This window comes from Orbicella faveolata, unplaced genomic scaffold (genome assembly GCF_042242905.1).
Source record: "Orbicella faveolata isolate gen_17 unplaced genomic scaffold, um_ofav_v1 contig_3, whole genome shotgun sequence".
Lineage (NCBI taxonomy): Eukaryota > Metazoa > Cnidaria > Anthozoa > Scleractinia > Merulinidae > Orbicella > Orbicella faveolata.
The window spans coordinates 6,402,205-6,422,009 of record NW_028301558.1 but is presented as its reverse complement, the minus strand read 5'-3'; the positions used below and the strand labels follow the sequence as shown (position 1 = coordinate 6,422,009).

Below are 19,805 nucleotides of genomic sequence, written 5' to 3'. Positions count from 1 at the left end.
ATTAAATAGATCAAATTTTGCCCCCACAAGGGACTGGAGCTAGAATTAGCAAAATGGTTGTCCGGCTCGTGCTGCGCTCGTCTGATTTTGAAATTACTCGCCCGACTACTCCCTGAATTGCACTCAGACTACCTCCAAAATTACTTTAACACCATCCAGACACCAAATACATTGGAAGACGGAATGTCATACGCTATAATCTAAGAATGTTCACAAGAATATTTTGGCAGAAAAATAGGAATGATAAGCCTCGGCCGGAAAAACAATATTCTTATATAAGAAAAAGAGGGTGTAGCTTTTTACGTCTTCCACGGATAGCTCACTGTATATCAGTAATGCCGTAGACGATGAGCCATCTGATGGCAATTCTGAGCGAGGCTAAGATAGATCTTCTAACTTTAGGTCATTCTCTAAAGCATCCTTTACCTCTATTGTATTTAACGGTACAATAAACAACAAATTTCTGTTCCTTCGATTCGCGAAAGATCCCCCAGCAGCCCCTCCCTCCAATGCAACAGTAGGCGCTAGTACCCAGGACTCGTCTTCTTTGTTCTTGGCGGGAAGGTTACAAAGTGGAACAAAGCAAGCCAGGAGTGACGATATCTATGGCGGACGTGAACAAATTCTTCATTCTGTCGCTTCGAAACGACTCAATAAGAACAAAATAGTCGACGCTGCAGACATGATTGGAACAAGTAAGTAAAGCGATAATTTGTTTGCCCTATTACGTTTTGCAAAGCAGAAAAAATACGTCTGCAAGCTCAGCTTTGCATAAGCTTAATTTTATAAATAGCGGGCGAAAGTTTTAGACAGACAAATTTCTTTCATTCTTGATAGAAGCCATGAAAGAGCTATCAACCCTCAAACGAGAGCTGAAATGCTGGGAAAACATGTTTGAACGAACACATGGCCGTAAACCCAACAAGGTAGGTTATTAAACTGAGGATAATTAAATAAAGTTGACTTGTAATTCTGATCTTGTGGAAGAGTTGGAACTTGCAAGACATTTCAAGAGGAAGTGACGGCGCCGGTCGATCATCGATGCATGTGACCTGTTTGTACGGCCTTACTTGGATTTTTTTGGCTATAGAATAGTAAAAGTTTTATTTTGTTGGGAGGGTTTTGCATTTTGCATTTGGAAAGACAAAACTAAGCGGCAACTTCCTGGGGTATCCCATGCAGGCTTTTAGCCAGGATTTGAAAAATGGTCGTTCAAAAATTATGCGCTATAGTGCCTGCTCAAATGGACAATTTGTAAGGAACCATATGAAAAATAAAACGATTTTCTTTTAATTAACAAGTGGCCGTCCACAGGATGCCTGGACACCCATTTGGCTAAAAGCCTGATCCTGTGGGAGGGATCTCTGGCAAAATAACCTACCGTAGTCCACTGGAGGAATAGGCAGGGGAGAGGACAGACAAAATGGACCTAGATGTCCTTAAATTCTGAATGCCATCCTAATTATCGCTGTCGAACACTTTTTTCGATTTTGATGTCTGTTGTAGTTTTAGTTTTTTTTTCCTTTTCTGGCATTCTATTTTCAGCTTTTTATGATAAGAAAAGGGGTTTTGCTTGCATTGTTCCTAGACTTCCTTATTCCACCTCAGTTAGTCTGAGTAAGTTCACGTGGTGCGCTATTTAGATATGATTGATGCTCTATCTCTAAGGGAGTCTGGCACTGCAGCCAAATTTGGCCTATCTGGTTGATAAGTCTCAAACCAGTTAGGCCCCAACCAGAAGATAAAAAGATTATTTCTTGTTTTTCAAGGGTGAAGACAAGATTAAATGCTGGGAGCAAACTCGATTGGGTGCAAAACCTCCATAATTTGCTCTTTTTAGGATGCACAGTAAAGCATGAAAGTTATTGACATCTGGTTGGGACTAACCATGTACTTTGAGGCTAAACAACTTGCATTCATGTGTTCTAGACGAATTAGAATCACCTTCTCTTTACCTCAGAGTAGAAGAGAATGTTAGTTTTCATGCTCAAAGGATATTTCTTGGAAATACTGTAGGTATTTATAAGATTTAATTGCCGTTTTTTGGGAAAAATCCCTGATTTAAATTTCCTCAATTGCTATTTTGAGTCCAAATTCTTGCAGCTATATACAGGCTCTCCTAGCCCCTTTCCCTAACATTGTGTCCCTCAGGATAGAGCCTTCATGAAGGCCACTTGCATGTAGTGGTGGCAGGAACAGGCTTCTTACAGAAGTGACTTATTGCAGTTTAGTTATTTTGTTCTATGATAGTGTAGGGTCCCCTATTTTCCTAACCTACTAATATATCTGTGTGTAATTTTACTGACGTGTACAATAGAAAAATTAGTAAATTAAAAAATAATAATAACCTGGCTGTTTAACTATAGTCTAAATATTAAGTACGGAGAGTTTATAAAATACATGGAATCATCTGCTGGAGTTAAAAGGATTAACTTTATCTTTGCCACTTGCTTTTACAGGATGACATAAACAGTGGTCCAGATGAAATAAAAGGTTTGTTACTTTACAAAGTACATTTCAAGGGTGCATTACTTGTAATTGAGCCTTTGAAGACCTAAGAGTGATCAAATTTGAATTTTTCCATGTAACATCAATGCATACTCCATCACAGAGCTCATGAGAATTTACCAAATGATCACCTTTGGGAAATTGTCCAGTAGTTGAAGCAAGATTCCTGACTAGTAGTCCAAGGAATATTTTGATTATGTTGCTTAAAGACATTGACCTTAAAAGGTCTGAGCACATTCATTGGTTGGGAATATCATATATTTGAAAATGTATGGCTCAAGGTCGTACAGTAGCAGTCAAAATGTAAGTTGACAGTCTTGACTCAAAACCTGATACTTGATGTTTAAGAGCATCAAGAACTAAGTTTCAAAGCTTGTGTTTCAAGTTTCGAGCTTCTGTATAATTATAGTGTATGGACTCACTGTAGAAACAACCATGTCAAATATTACCATCCAGCTCAACAGCTTGTTGTACATGTGGTTCAGATAAAGTTTTGTTTAACTTAGTGATGCTTAAAGTGCCTTTTTCTATGCTACTGTTCCCAGAATCCTATAAGAGATACAAAGTACTGAAAGAGTCAACATCCAGGGTAGAGACAGAAGGATGCAAACAGGTTTTTAATTAGATCTATTTTACACTTTTGAAGTTTCAAATCATGTAATGTGTATTATATCATGACAAGAGACTAGATGATCAAATCATCTTATTGTAGCTTTTTTTACAGATGGTTAAATGCAAAATACACGTACTTAACAATGACAAGCAAGTGTGGTGTTAGCATTATATGGCATTCTCTCACCTCCTTCTCCTCCCCCCCCCCCCCAACTCCCTTCCCCTTTCCTTAGTAGTGTCCACTCCCAGATTCCCGAGGACCTCCACTTGCAATGAAGGTGTTAATTGTATAATGATAGAGTAGTAGCCCTTTGCTTTTGTGAAATGATGTTACTTTTTTGTTTAGTTATATTTCTCAATCTCTAATTCCAATTAGGAAGACAATGATGAAGTTTTTGGCAAGACTTTGAATAAGAAAGTTGCAGATGTAAAACTTTCATCTTTACCTTTTCGTGCAAACTATTGGGCTGATATCACACCCATAAGATTGTGCCATGGGCAGAGGCCCAAGAAAAGAGATGATGTACCTGCAAAGAAGGATGATGTTGATAAGGTTTGTTGATGTTATGGATGCTTTAATTGAAAAGCTGTTTTGGTGTAATATTTTTGTTGTGTGTACTTTTTGATGAGCAAATGAAAATGAGATCTTTGCAGTTGAACATTACTTCAAGCAGTTTAAAAGAAAGCCTGAAAAATTCAGTCTCCAGCATCATTCAAACCCTTTATCTTAGTTTACATTTCTGGTGCAATCCTCTACCAGTGAGATGTTTTCAAAAACCCCTGGGAACTGGACACAAAGTGCTGTGACTTAACTTGTTTCATATGCAGCACTTGCCTCAAAAAGTGATGTTAAGGTCAGCTAATCTAAAAGCCCAGGCAAAGCATTAATCTGCATTGATAAGAGTTTAAATTTGTCAACGTTTTTCACTGGAAACTCCTGTACTTATGACAATTTTCATCAACATTCATGCACACTTAATGAATGTGAGCACATTCAAATTTTTTTGGGGATTTGAGAAGAGATTTACCTTATTTGGGAGTTGACAAGAAATTTTTTTGGCATTTATCATTAAAGTGTACATATAGTATTATAATAAATAAATATTTTAAAAAATTACCCTTCAAGTCCTTTCATGCTTCTGGAGACTCTCATTCAGCTCAACCAATGGGCAAGGGCTGAGAAATGAATCTTTCTTGCACCCTGTTCATGTACGTGCAAAATTATTAAATTTTCATTCTTTCTGTTCAACAGAATGTCGCAGGAATCAACCCAGGTGGAAATACTGAAAACGAGCCAGCCTTAAGTATCGATAATAACTTTCAAGATATTAAAATAGTTGATACGTCTGAACACAAAATGACATCTTCTACCAGGAATAGAATTAGGTAAACAATTTAATGTTGTTCATACGCATGGCAATCACTTCTTTGAGTCTATAGTTGTGTCATCTCTGGTAAAAACCTTGAAATATCTTTAATAATCCTTCAAGATATTGAAAAACCTGCTAAAGAACCTATATTATAAACTGACAATCTTGCCAAAGATCTCGGCAAAGATCTTTCAAGATTGTCAAGGATTTGATTAGGATTTTACCAGGACTTCAGTACAAAATTAATTCTCTGCAATATCTTCCAAGATCTTTAAGACTCCTTGAGGACCTTTGGAGGATTGTTGTAAGATCCGTTATGTTTTTCCATATCCTGGATCGGAAGGACCTTGATGATGTTCAGTGAAAATTAAGATGCTCAAAGATCCTTTTGAAGATCTTTGATGATCCTTGAAGATCCCTGAAATATTTTCACCAGGGATTATCAAAAATACCGTCGAACCTCTCCGCAATGCTCACCTTAGTTTGCTTCTTCATGCACTTGACATGTTTCACATTAATTAACGAAAAACATCTTATTTGTTATGCACAGTTCAAGTTTACCACTCTCTGGTCATCAATCAAGAAATGTTCGAATCAAGAAAAGGGGAACAATTTCATCAGCCTGGCTTGAAAAGTATAAACCCAAGTTAGATACAGACCATTGTGTGTCGCATTCGAATAGTTTAAGAGAGAGTAAATCTGAATCAGAAAACATTCACTTTGATGAGGAAATGTCCACTAGTGAGGAAAAGAACTCAGACAGAGAAAATACATGTAATACTTTGTGGACAAGTAGACAGAGTGAAATTTCTTGTTCAATTGAGAAATATAAAGAAACGTCTCAGAATTCCTTTAATGTTGTGGAAAAGAATACAAAAAAGAAGAGCCCTGAAATTAAATCAAACGTAAATAATCTGAAAAGTGCTGTGGATGGAAGTTGTAAAAGAGATCACGAAACTGTTGTAACATACAAATGCAAAGAAAGAGAGGATGAGAAATACACAAATGAAGAACTTCATCTGCAGGTCAGTGATGCAGATGAGTCATCAAGAAAAAGCTGTGCAAGTGGCTCAGATTTTGTTTCTCTGTCAAACCCTATCATGTCCAACGCATTAGGAGAAGATGCAGAATCTGCTTCTATTGAAGACTCTAGGAATTCTCCTCTAGAAGTCACAAGAAATAAAAGAAAAGCTGGAAGAGACACCATGGAACTGGAGAAGCCTTGCAAGAAGTTGCGATGTGAAAGTGATATCGATGAGGAGATCTGTGAAGAAAGCAAAGAGTAAGTTAATGAACAGGGCTGTTAAATATACTCTTATACCACATGGGCTTGTTGAATTTTATACATTCTGATTGTGCACACTTTACAATAGGGCAAATGCCATGCCCAGTGACTTGTTTCAGAAATCTTTAATATGAAACGACCTGACTTATATCTCTGTGCACTGTAGCAAAATCATAGTGTTGTTTCTGTAGTGAAACATTTCTAAACAGGTGCATGTTAAAACTTGTGATTTCTTTATTTGGGATTGCTAAGTGATTTGAATAGCATCAATGTTTTATACTTACAGAGAGAACAATGGAGATGAAGAGGATCTACCCCAAAAGGCTTCTAAACAAGAGACCCTTCATAAAAGTAGCAAAGCAAAGTACGTTTTCTCCTCCATATGTTAAATTACTAATAATACCAATGAACCAAGGGTGAGAAATAGCAGCAGGGAGATGTTCCAAAGTAGTGAAAATTTGTAAGAACTTCTTGGTGAATGTTCAGAATTGAAAGCTTTAAAGTGTCCATACGGCCTACAGGGTTTTTGTGGTTTTGGTATCTCTATAACATCTAAAAATGTATTCAAACCAAACAATGAATTCTGATGCTTTTTTTTGCTGTAAGTCAAGCTTTAAATTTCCCGCTTTGGCCACACCCAATGATGTTGACCACTTAATGAAAGATTGGTGACGAATGACGTCACTTCAGGAACGTCTCAAAGCTTCATGCTTTTGTTTTGCTTGCCTGACTACCGCATTGTTTCACCAACTTTAGTTTGTTTGTTTTTTGTCGACGAAAACTCCTCACCACTACTGAAACAACAGTGACCTGAACTAGCAGGATTTGGCAATTCCTGACTTGATGTCACAACTCATTCAGAAACCCAGACTCTTTATTTGCACTGACTCACGGTCAACTTCATTGGGCATGGCTGAAGCGGGAACTTTAAAGCTAGATTTTAGGGCTTTAAAATGTCGGAATCCAATTTTTTTCTTAGAATACCTTTCTACACATTATAGAGATAACAAAACTACAAAAACCCTGCTGGCCGTATAGACACTTGAAGTGATTTAAAATGACTTGCATGGAGCCACTATAGCTTTTTCAGATTCGACCAATCCAGCTTCACCTTACATAAACATCAGATTGTGGTAGATTATTTTCTTTAAGGTTACATTAGTAGGGCTATATAGTAGTACATGTATGACAAATACTAGTAAGCAGTTAGGTTAGTCCCATCATGTCAGAACTTATCTCTGGGAGTATTCCTATTTCCTCTGGGTGGAATGCTAGTTCACTGCACAATAAAGTGCAAGTTCCAATGAAAACACTATGTTTTAACTAGGGCTACACTTCACATGTATTTTGTTGTTGTTGTTGTTGTCACTCAGAGCATCATCAGGCCTTGTCAGTGACAATTTTCAGAGACTTAACATGAAGCACCGTTCTTATCGCCGGCGTGGTGGTGGTATCAGTGGATCTGCACACAAGAGGAAGGCTTGGAAACAGATCATGAAATCACGTGGTGAATTTGTTCCGCAGAAAAGTTGGAGTGGCAGAGGAAGGGGTGGTGGAAGAGGAGGGGCATCTGGGGCTTGTTATAAGTGTGGACAAGAAGGTCACTGGGCTAAGAACTGTAGAGGAGCTAAACGAAACAACAACAGTTTGGGCAGCAATTTGAAACGTTGGTATGTTTGTCAAGCTATTTTAAGACATAAGGGCACCTTTCCAATAGATGCCAACTTACTATTACAGCAATACTGGTGCCCTCCTTCCAGTAAGTGCTCCCTCTCTAACACGTGCTTCCCACTGAGGACCTTTTTTTCATTAAGCACCCCTACTCCATTAAGTGTCCTCTTGCAACAAGTGTCCCCTTAGCGAAAGCAGCATTCAAGACATGCTTTCAGCCCCCATTGTTACAGTTCTTGAGTTACAGTTTCTGTTTGTGTACTGCAAATAACAGTCAGTCATCAGACATTGGCTGATCAGAATTTGTCTATGTCCGATGAAATTCCAACTGTGGTTGGACATGTTGTCCAGACCATTTTTTTTTTTTTTATCATAAATAATTTTACGGTAAGGATGACTAAAAATCTACCATGAGTAAATCTTACTTTTTTGGTGATGTCCAACCACATTTTTGTTTTGTCTGACCAAGATGGTGTCTTAGCAGGACATATGTCCTTTCAAGAGAAAAAAAAATATTTGTAGCCCTGAGTACCCCCTCTACTAAAAGCACCCTCTAGCTGCCAAAAGTAAATAAGCTCCTAGGGTGCTTAATTGAATCATTGTAGTATTTTGAATTGTAGTAGTGCAAAGTAGATTTTTAAAAACGATGCTCATGTTAGCCATCAGAGAGGTACTGCTTTTCACTGAGTAACTTTGGGAGGTAGATGTTCTACATTGGGCTTTGCAGGAGGTTTCCATGTACTTGTATCATAGGAAAACTTTCAAATTAGAGCATTTGCTGATGAAGTCCTGACTATAGGAACATGTTCTCCTTTTAATAGGACATATGTTTGTGTCATAAGTTAGTTTTTCAGCGAGTTCTTGATGTGTTAGGTATGCCTAACCACTGCAGGATGTCAGCTATTGTAGGGAAAGTTATAAAATAAGAACAGTTACTGAAATCCCACCAGCTGTTAAAATCTTCAGCTTCACCTCAGCTTCCTGCATGAACATGTTCACCATTTAACAGGGTTGATGCTTGTGTATTGAGTTGAATTAGAAGGATTAATGTACCTTTAATGGATTAATGTAGTTAGTGTTTCAATGAGCTCTTAAGGTGGGTCCCTCTTAATTACTAATTGGTCATGAATTTTAAAATCTTCAACTTCACTTGCTACACGAACTTGTTCACCGTGTAACTGGGTTGATGCTTTTGTAGTAAGTTGAATTAGAATGATTGATGTACCTTTAATGGATTAATGTAGTTAGTGTTTCAGTGAGCTCTTAAGGTGGGTCCCTCTTAACTACTAATTGGTCATGAATTTTAAAATCTTCAACTTCACTTGCTACATGAACATGTTCACCGTTTAACTGGGTTGATGCTTGTGTAGTAAGTTGAATTAGAAGGATTGATGTACCTTTAATGGATTAATGTAGTTAGTGTTTCAGTGAGCTCTTAAGGGGGGTCCTTCTTAAAGGGGCTAGGTCATGCAATTTTAGGCAATTTCAGCACTGATTAAATGGTCATAGAATTAACTAAAATATCACAAAAACAGCTCAAAATTATAGAAGATCTCAAACAAAACACAGGAAAGCCAAGAAGGGACATGGATGGACAAAACTGGAGAGGATTAAAATGGATTGCATTTGGGTAAATTTGAAAAACGTTGGCCCACCTTTTTTCAAATTTTATCAGTTTATATCAAAATGTCATTTACACAGCTGGAAAATCATTCTCAGTTGTTATGTGGCCATGATTTTGTAAATGAAAGACTCTTGCTCTGCTACTTTGATGTTTAGAGCTTCTAATTAACAAAATTAAACGAAATTACCTAAAATAGCGTGCCCTAGCCCCTTTAACCACTAATATTATTGGTCATGAATTTGTTACTAAGGAAGGTTTCTAACTGTCTAACCAGACCTCCCAAGGATAAACATTTTGCACAGGTTTGTTCCATTGAAGAGTTTTAAATCTTGGCCATATTTGGCCAGTCACATGACCAGAATATAAAGAACCCTAACACTTAAAAGGTATCTAAATCCTAAAATTTGAATCAGTGTCAATAGATTAAGAACGTTGATGTGCTTAATGCTACGTGTGAGTTTTATGAAACTCGCATTATCATAAAAGTTATGAGGTAATAAACATCCATATTTACAGACTTTCTGCTGTAGCTTTCCTCTCTTACATTTAAATAGTAATTCTATATGTATGATTATAAAGAAGGCTACGTTATTTCTGATTCGTAAGAAGAATTAATCGGAACTCTTGATGTGGTAGGTACACTGTGCAATTACAGGTTGTCATATATCGTAAGAAAAGTTCAGGAATAAGAACATTCCATTGGTTGTTATGTTCAACTTCAACTGCTACATCAACATGTTCAGCCCTTTAGCGGTGATCATGTTGGTGTAGGAAGTTGAAATTTGAATAATTGAGTTCTGCTTTTTATTATGTAGCTAGGGGAAGTAGTTAGTTTTTCTTTGAGCTTTTGGTGTGGTTTGTACACTTTGCCATTGCAGGATATCAGATACCTTAGAGAAACTTTGGACATAAAAACATTTACCTCTAATTGCCTGTAACCTTCAAAAAGGAATACTGTCCATCGCGCAATTTACAATCTACATCACGCTCATCACTTAGTTGTCAAATGGTTAAAATGGACAGTTATGATGCAAGAGCCTTTTCTTTTGCTGCACTGAAATTATGGAGCACTGTACCAGAACACATTAAGAAAGTGAATACTGTGGAAAGTTTTAAAACTTAACTGAAGACCTATTTTTTTAAGAAGGTTTTTAGTCTGTTATTTTTCATAAGTAATATTGTTTAGTTAATTTAGTTAGTTAGTTTTTTGTTTTATTTATTTAGTTAGTTATTTACTGCTAGGCACATTGAGTTAAGAAATGCACCCTACAAAAATGTATTATTATTACAATCATATTACTGAAATACCATCATTTGTTGCAATCTTCAACTGCAACTGGCTTCATAAACATGCTCTCCTTTTAATGGGGAACATGTTTGTGGAAGCTGAAATTCAAAGAATTATGTGCTGGTTTTTATTATTTTACTTTGGGAAAGTAGTAGTTTTTTTTACAGAGAGGGTAGAGGGTACCAATATACGGTAGGTAAAGGTTGGTAAAGTCTGCACACAAGCCAAGTGGCCCATCAGGCTGACGCTTATCTCCAGTTTCCATAGCATAAAGCATCTAAGAGTATTTCTACTCGTCTGGATGGGATGCTAGCCCATCGCAGGGTTACCTCTAGCATTAAATTTGCCAGTACCCATTTATACACCTCACCCTGAAATTGCTTGACCTAACCTCTTAAATCATCTAGTAACATGGTCTTTGTTTGTAACTTAAGTGAACAAGAAACAGATGATGTTGAGATGGAGGAGTTTGAACCACTCCCTACATTAGAGGAAGCTGCATTGATGGCTGCAGGAGTGCAACAGGATGACTCCTCACAAAATGAGGAACTTGTGATTCTACCACACCAGCTTCCTAGGCCTGTGTACACACCACCCAGCCCTCCCCCAGCAGTCAAGCCTTTTTATCAGCCAGAGAATGGAAAGCCCATTGGTAAGTAACATCAACATGATTGTGATTGTTATGTTCAAGAGGAACAAGACAAAGAGTAAGTTTACCCCAGTAATTCCGTGGACTAGAACAAAGTTAATGAAAACTATGTATGTTCCAGTATACAGATAAAATAGACCTTTTTAGCTAGGGCGGAATGTTGCCTCATTTCAGACCACGTGATGATACTCTTGAGAATTTCTGCTTACAAATTTTGAAATAGTCACGTGTATATACATGTAAATAAGTAATTTTTAGATGGATACAGGAACAATTCTCTAGAGGATATAACGTTGTCTGTAATGGGAAAACAAAGCGCCCAAGCTAAAAAGGTCTGTTGATTCACAACCTTAACAAATGGCAACGGTCACACTTGTCTTATAAGATACACTTGTACTTTATACATGTTCATTGGAGTAGTTACTGTAAATCCGTAGTACTATGAACATAATTACTGTTCTATGAATCTTTATTTTTCTTTAAGTGTAATTCTGGACTTACTGATTTTAATTTACATAACTTTGTCCAATTTTGTAGTGGGCGTTCCCATCGGGGATCTTCTGGGCTTTCCCTCAATAACAAAACCACCAAATCAGCTCTTTTCCGTAACTCTTTCTTCATATGAATAACTGATTTGTGGAATGCATTACCTATCCTTATAAGGTCAGAGTTAAAGTTAGTACCGTTTAAGAAAAAGTTGAAATCAATTTTTTATAATAGATTAAGTTTGGTGTTCAATCAAGGTGACATTCGTTCATATAAGTTAGTCTGTCCTCAGTGCCGTTGTGTCAATATTGTCACAAGTTGTTCTTGTTAACTCTTTTTTTTGTTTTCCTCTGTTTTGGAAAAATTTCTTTTCTTTTGGTTTTCATGATTATTTATATTGTGGTTCCAGGGAATAGGTTACCAATTTTTTAGGGGGATGGTTAGGTGGTGGGGTTAACTAGTACCTCATGGCGAATAATCTGTAAAATAAAATAAAAAATAAGTAAGATCATTCAAACGGGCTACCAAGCATTTGAGGGGGGGGGGGGGGCGGGATTATGTACATTGTCACTAGTAAACTAGAGTTCAGAAGTTTATCTCACATCTCAGGACTGGCAATGGATGTACCTGTGACATCCAACTTAACTCACACTAAATTTGACTATGAACAGAAATTGCGAGATGAAAAATGACCATACATTCTTACGTTTGTGGCGATTTTTCTTATACCACTTTCTTTTGTGTCACACAAGAGAGACTAAGAAAAGGGGGCTGACGTACAGCAAAATAATAATGGTAATGACTCAATATTTTCCTTTTCATTGTATTTCAGACATTACAAAAGAAGTGTTGTCTTCTCTAGAGAAGTTAGGATTTTCATCATTCCGACCAGGGCAACAGGAAGCTGTAATGAGAATCCTTTGTGGTAAGTGTAGGTGAAGTCTGCATCTGAGCCAATTAGCCCATCAGGTCAGCACTTATCTCCAGTTTCTGTTGCGTGAAGTGCCTAGAATTATTTCTTCTCCTTCCTGGATGGGATGCTAGTCCATTCCAGCATTGAATCCTGCAGTACCCATTTATACACCTGGGTGGAGAGGAGTGCTCTAGGAGTAAAGTGTCTTGCCGAAGAACACAACGCAATGACCCAGCCAGGGCTCTAATTTGGACCGTTCGATCTGGAGGCAAGCGCACTAGTGGCATGGCATGGACTAGTGACTTGACTAAATGTAAAAGCTAAAGGTGTGGACTCGTGACAAGTCTTCTGTGACCCACAGAGCACTTATAACTGACAAATTATTGACGACTATTTAATGACTCAAATGGCCAGGATTATGTATTTAATGCAGTGCTAGGCCCAGGTTACAATTTACATGTGCCTTGGTCAGCTATGACGTCTTTTGCAAAGCTTATGAATCCACTGATTTCAAAATTATTGTTGGAGTAGAAACTATGGCATTTGATTGTTGTACATATTTTCAACTGTAGGTTTGTCATCACTGGTGGTGCTCTCAACTGGAGCTGGTAAATCTCTGTGTTATCAGCTCCCGACTTTTCTCTATGCACAAAGGTCGCCATGCTTAACACTGGTTATCTCACCTCTTGTGTCTCTCATGGAAGATCAGGTACAACATCAATGTGCTCAAATTACTCCTTTCAGAGTGGTTAATGTGCAGGAGATAATTATACGGCCATGAGATTTATTGCACGACTGAGAATGTTTAGAAAAAAATTCAACATCATGGACTGGAAACACACGCATAAACTTCAATTGCACAATTTTGATTGAAGGCAAGCTTAGCATTTACTCGTGTCCGAGAAAGAAAAGAAAAGAGATTTTCATTTTTTACTGTATTTTTATTTTTATTTCAAGTTAGTTCTTTTTTAAAAAATGAGCAACATAACCATAGGAAAACCCATAGGAATGGTCACGCAAGATCATTCGGGGCAGTGTCTGGTCCAATACTTGGGCAATTGTTGGACCAGCTATAGAGCAGTGTGATTGGTTTATCGTTGTTATTGGCCCGCTAAACAAACTAGCTTAGTCATGTAATAAAAGTGCTTATTGACTGTCACTGAAGTACTATTTACTGTAACATCCGTTGTTCAGGTTACTGGTCTTCCACATGGATTGAAAGGTGCCTGCCTTCACACAAACCTCACAAAGGCCCAGCGTCAGAAGGTGGTAGAAGACCTGTGTGCCGGGAAGGTGTCTGTCCTGCTCCTCTCCCCTGAGGCCCTAGTAGGAGGGAGCTCTGGAAATGGTTGTCTCCCTTCTGTTTCGCAGCTTCCTCAGATTGCATTCGCTTGCATAGATGAAGCTCACTGTGTCTCTGAGTGGTCGCACAATTTTCGACCTTCCTACCTCAGAGTTTGTAAGGTAGGTTGCAGTGACCAATTTCCATGCTGTTAATATTACCAGGCTTCGTTCTTGGAAAAGTGTTGAGATCAATCATATGCAAACTAGTAGTTTTCCACAGTTCGAAAAAAAAAAGGCAATTCAACGATCCGGTAAGTTTTGTAGACCGTACAAGACTGTTTTCAGTCCGTATGCGGTCAAAAAATTGCACGTTATTAGGGGGACTTCGGATAACCGATATAAATCGCGTCTTACCTAAGCGAGGTGGTGAAAAAAGTGTTGTCGATTACGGTTTGTACGGATCGTAAAGGCAGTTTTCGGTCCGTATAAGGTCCGCACTTTGCCTCTGATTAAGGGGACAAGAATATCAATAAATTACGTCCTACCGGAGCAAGGGGGTGAAACGTTATTTGCTAGGTCTTTGATATGCTTCGGTTAATGTGTCTACAACAACTTATTAAATTAACTAGTTATAAGTGCCTTTGTTGTTTTTGCCGGGATGATTGTTTGTTTGTTTTTTTCACTCTCATGAGCGTGCTAGTTTGAGGTTAAAATACATTGTTATTATGGATTCTTCACTCTGACTGTACGGGCCCAGTAAAACGACTAACCCTCGCAGAATTGGACCTAGCAGTTTAATCCGGCAGTATTACATCGAGAATTGTGATCTGACTCTTCAAGCAACAGCAAAAAAAAAAAAAAAAATACACACACACGCACACACGCAACCAAACTCAAACTCACGCTCACTCGCATATAAATGAAAGTGTTCTACAGTCTCTTGGGACGTCTGATTGTACGTCCATAACGTGTCCTGTATTTGTCGTCTTTGTCGGCTTCAACACTGACAATATCGGAGAACAAGCAGCATCCCGTGGAACTACTGCGTGTTGATCATTATTTGAATGGTTTCCTCAACAAACATTAGTTACTCAGCCTTTTTCTAAAAATAAGCCAGTGAAATTAGAAACATCTTGCTTTGCTTCTAAATCTTTACCCGTCTCATGAGATTTATTTCTCATGATGTTGTCAGTCCAAACTGCAAGAAAATTATTGTATCACCTTAAGCTGGTAACTCCTTGACACTGTTTTTCGTTCATCTTTATAGGTTCTTCGTGAGAAGTTCGGTGTGCGTTGTTTCCTGGGATTGACGGCCACGGCCACACAAGCGACAGCCAGCTCGGTCGCTGAGCATCTCGGTATTGCACACGATCCCGGCGCTGTGATCCGAGGCGGAGCTGTACCGCCCAACTTGTTTCTGTCTGTTTCATGTGACAGTGACAGGACACAGGTACAACTTGACAGCTTTTCACAGCTTTTTTTTTTAACTTTTCCGTTGTGTGAGCCTCTTTTCCGTAGAGGTTCAAAAGTTATTTTATGTTAGTGACTGCTTGAAGAATGGAAAATGAAAATAAAATTGATAACCATGGAAACATGCAATTTGTGAAAGTAACAGTGTCAAGATTATGAATAGAGTGTTTTCACTTGACGTCATGGCAGCCATATTGGTGTCCTGAAACAATGAAACGGCGGCCATGTTGGTGTACTAAACCAATCCTGTGGGAATTGAACTCTTTTCTTATGTATACACTTTCTTTTGTTCCAATAAATTTGAATGGCTGCTGGCCACGTGAGTGAAAACGCTTTGTATGAAAGATGAAAGTATCATATCATATCTCTGGGAAGCAGGGTTGGCGCAGTGGCGAGAGCGCTCGCCTCCCACCAATGTGGCCTGAGTTCGATTCTGGCCCGGTGCCATATGAGGGTTGAGTTTGTTGTTGGTTCTCGCCTTGCTCCGATGGTTTTTCTCTGGGTCTCCGGTTTTCCTCCCCCACAAAAAAAACAACATCTCCAAATTCCAACTCGACCAGGACAGAGGACCTGCATGAAAACCAGCTGAGGCTGATGTGGCTTTCTCTCAAAATATTCGTTTTCTCGATGGTCTGTTGTCATGTTGCAAGGAACGAGAGAATTTGTAACCCAATACCTCCTCCCAGGAGACAGGACAATGAAGTAGCATTTTACCGGGTGGCTGGACAATGTAAATGGACACTTTGTTTTTCATCAGGCGTTGTTACAGTTGCTTCAAGGCCGTCGATTCTCCCAGTGTGATTCAATTATAATCTACTGCACCAGACGAGAGCAGACCGAGAAACTGGCCTCAACCTTACGCACGTGTTTGCAGAGCACCAGGCTCGCGTCCGGCTGGAACGGTCAGGATGAACCGGGAGAGGAAGAGGAGGAGGAGGAGACTGGGAAAAAGAAAAAGAAAACCAAAGGGTGAGAACTCTCAAAATCCACTGACATAAGTACAGACAGGTTGGAAGAGACTTCTCCCTCTTGCCAACAACCAAGTTATATGGGTTACTGACCAAGTATGAGGTCAAAATAGCTGAATATTAAGCAAGTTTGTTTTCTTTATGGACTGTGATGTAGTCGAGATCTAAAACCACACAAGAGACAGTTATTACACAGTGGGTAATCTCGAGCGGGCAAGATGGAGCCGCTCATGTAGCCAATCACAGGACAGGATTTGGTTTATCTTGTCCTCTCGCGGGGCAAGCCATCTAACAATGTTAAGTAATTATAAATCAGTAGAGTAAATGTAAGTCTGTGGATGAAACGGTAGCATGACTAGAAAAGCTATGTAGCACTACTTTGCTATAGTACTGGTTACTTATCGGTATGTGTAAATAGGCCATTTTCGAGACATTAAAATTCTAACTTGGCTCCGAGGCTTGGGGAAATAAAACAAAAGAAATTGCATCGAGGTTGAGGGATGAATAATTAATTTCTTTTGTTTTCTTCCCCTAAGCCTCGCAGCCAAGTTAGAATTTTAATATATCAAAAATGGCCTATTCGATCTCTTTGACAACCAGTCATTTTCTTTCCAGCTTTAGTAAAGGCAAGAAGAAGTCATCTAAAGTAGCCGTTCCTAAATGGGATGCTGAATGCTACCACGCTGGACTGACCGCGGCACAGAGACGCCGTGTTCAGAAGCGTTTCATGACTGGTCAGCTGCGTATTGTGGTGGCGACTGTAGCATTTGGTATGGGTCTGGATAAATCAGATGTGCGAGCTATAATCCATTACAACTTACCACGCAGTTTTGAAAGCTATGTTCAGGAGATTGGTCGCGCGGGACGGGACGGGCGTCCCTCGCACTGTCACGTGTTTCTGGACCCCGAGGTGAGAGAACACTAGGGAAATCTTTGCTGATATCGTCCTTATTTTTAGGGGGAGGAGGATGGGCAATTTTCTGGGGCATGAAATTTTTTTCTCACCTTTAGATTGTGCATAAGTTTTTTTGGTAGGCAATAACTTGTACAAGAATTTGACATCAAAAATGGGACCTGGATAGTAGAAAGCAATTGCGCGTTTTTTCCCCAGGGCTTCCCTTGCTATAAAGGAATTTTTTCTTTGGAAATGGACGAAACCCCTCAGGAAATAAACCCGCCAGAAGTACTTAGAAGTGACAAATAAAGACAGCTCTACTTATCGGATTTGAAGTGGTTGTTAAAAACATTTGTAACAATGTTCGTTCATTTGCAGGGTAAAGACATGTGTGAACTCCGTCGTCACGTTTACGCCAACACTGTGGACCGGTCTGCTATTAAGAAGCTGGTCAAACGGGCATTTCCGCGTTGTGAATGTAAGAAACTTCATGAACAACTAAAAAATGCTAACAGACATAACGAGAATGAACTATTGGACTTAGAAGAGGCGTGTAGTGATGCGCTGGACTCCAATCTGGAGGCTGAGTTGCAAGCTGTTGAACTGCAGCACCAGAAAGAAGTTAACGCTCAGGTACAAAAGCTTAAAGACGACAAAGTAACTACAGAAGAAGCAGAAAGTTTTGATTCAATTCTGAAATTGTGCACTGATCCCGTAGAAAATAGCAACTCCGAAATGGAGGGTGTTAATAAACCTTTTAACGAGCCTCTTACCGACGCTAAAACTTTTTGTGATGAATTTGAATCAGATTCGACAGAGCACGCTGATCGAGAGGAACAAGATCAACAATCTACCCAAGAAAATTCTCATCGTGTTTGTGGCGGTCACGAGGTTGCCATGATAACGGAAAGTATTGTTCAAGAACTTGATCTCCGCGAGGAGAGCATCGCCACTCTGTTGTGTTACCTCGAGCTTCATCCTCGCCACTGGCTAGAGGTACTACAACCAGTCAAGTCAACTTGCACAGTTAAGTTTTATGGAGGGTATCCTCAGTTGAGAGCTGTTGCGCAGACAATTCCCCCTATAGCGGCTGCCGTCTCGCTCAACACCACAACGGCGGCTGGTTTTAGAAAGTCTAGCTCGCTAACCTTCTCGGTGGTTGAGTTAGCGGACAAGATGGGTTGGGACCTAGCCCCTGTGTGCCGTGAGCTCAGGGCACTTCAATGGAACACCTCATTATCACTTGACAATTCTCTGTCTAACATGGGTCAATCAGGGATCTTGGTGGAGTTCTCAGATTTGTCCATGCACCATCGAGCGCCTGGTGATCTTTCAGATTCAGAGCGAGACAGCGTTTGCGATTTTCTCGAGGATCGAATCCTTGCAGAAGAGCGAAGCCAGCTGCAACAGCTTCAGTTCGTTTATGATTCGCTCAAAAGCGTGTCGTGCTCGGAATTTTGGCAGTGCGCCGACGCCGTGGATGAAGAGGCAGATAAGCAGCTCAAGCAGTTCGTGCGGAGCTATTTTGAAGATTGTAACGACAAGACAAAGGAGGAGCTTGCAGCTCTGGCTAAAGCAAGGAAAGGTGCTAGAGGTATCCCTTCGAGTATCACACGTGACGATCACGTGAATTGGGACATCGTTGCACGTGATATCAGGGCTTTGCTTGGAGTTCATCACGATCACTCGTTCACAGGTCGAGCCGTTGCGCGAATATTTCACGGCATCGATAGTCCGTGTTATCCCGCGGAGGTATGGGGCCGAGACCGCCGTTTTTGGAGAAAGCACCTGGATGTTGAGTTTAACAGTCTTCGAAAGTTCGCCACGCAAGAATTGATAAGATTTAGATGAGAAGTCCCGTAGTCATGTCTGTTAACTTCCTCTTTCCAGTTGTGAAAGTCATGTCACAATGTAAAGAAAACGCATGTTTTACAGAGCATAACATGGCGGACTAGATGTTTAATTTTCTTTTTCTGCATATCATATTGTATGCTTGTTTATAGATTACATAATAAATATCTTGTATACGGCATTTATTGTTAATTTTCCAACAACAATTCAATCCTTACTCGCCAAAGTAAGGAGCCAATGTCTAGCTCCAAGTGCTCCTCGGTTCAGTTCAGCAGTAAATCAACTTATCCCAAAGTGCGTTATTGCATTACTCGCCCTTCTTCCTCACCACGTACAACAACTAAAAATTACTTTTTCAAATTTATTTGGAGCTGGGGAAAACCTGCGACAAAAAAAAGATGAATTACAGTGACAAAAGAGATAAGTTTGCCATCCTGAATAGTTTGTTCCATTGTCTGACCTTGTCAATGACTTATGCGAAATCATTTATTGCTGTGGAGCTGGCACTTGAGTTCCAGCTAGAAGGGGCCTCTGCAATGTTGGAACCAGGCCACTTTCCCACGTTGATCACACAATAGTGTTCAATATGGCGGACAGCATAAAGTACCAGCGCCTGCAACAATTGTTGACGCGTAGATTTAGCCGACAGCTGCAGAGTAAAACACACGAAGGTATGTTTCATCGTCCGCTTTGTCAAAAAGATAAATCCTGCGGAATATTACGAACCAGGATTTACAGTTTTTACATGTTCTGTCCTGGACGATGTGTTTAAATAGAGGATTGCGACCACGTTTTGTCGCTGAAAAAGCAACTGCCAAAGTATCAGAATTGGTGTAAAATTTATTCTTTCTCTCCCTTTGTAATGTGGCCAACAAAACTTAACCTGGCCATTTTCCAAGTTACCTTGCGCCTCTGAGTCAAAACGAGTCTT

The 19,805-nt window shown here is 39.5% G+C and overlaps 1 protein-coding gene across 2 annotated transcripts; it reads left to right on the top strand.

Annotated features, from left to right (window-relative positions):
- Nucleotides 1-549: 549 nt before the first annotated feature.
- Nucleotides 550-19,055, top strand: LOC110068238 (ATP-dependent DNA helicase Q4-like). Of its 2 annotated transcripts, none has more exons than XM_089298026.1 (17): nucleotides 550-695; nucleotides 838-926; nucleotides 2,460-2,493; nucleotides 3,054-3,121; nucleotides 3,497-3,673; nucleotides 4,373-4,506; nucleotides 5,041-5,772; nucleotides 6,062-6,139; nucleotides 7,149-7,445; nucleotides 10,793-11,010; nucleotides 12,326-12,418; nucleotides 12,979-13,115; nucleotides 13,601-13,870; nucleotides 14,958-15,140; nucleotides 15,918-16,129; nucleotides 16,744-17,038; nucleotides 17,402-19,055. In XM_089298026.1, the coding sequence occupies exons 1-17, from the start codon at nucleotides 683-685 to the stop codon at nucleotides 18,872-18,874; spliced, it is 4,503 nt and encodes a 1,500-aa protein (XP_089154152.1). In that variant the 5' UTR covers nucleotides 550-682; the 3' UTR covers nucleotides 18,875-19,055. The 2 variants fall into 2 exon arrangements, with proteins under 2 accessions (XP_089154152.1, XP_089154151.1); XM_089298025.1 differs by having other exon boundaries at nucleotides 562-695; nucleotides 16,750-17,038.
- The last annotated feature ends 750 nt before the right edge of the window (nucleotides 19,056-19,805 follow it).

What these genes read in the sequence shown, in the direction of transcription:
- LOC110068238 (XM_089298026.1), top strand. An exon ending in GGCAGCAATTTGAAACGTTG is followed by an intron (nt 7,446 to 10,792) that starts GTATGTTTGTCA and finishes TTGTAACTTAAG; the next exon opens with TGAACAAGAAACAGATGATG. An exon ending in AGAGAATGGAAAGCCCATTG is followed by an intron (nt 11,011 to 12,325) that starts GTAAGTAACATC and finishes ATTGTATTTCAG; the next exon opens with ACATTACAAAAGAAGTGTTG.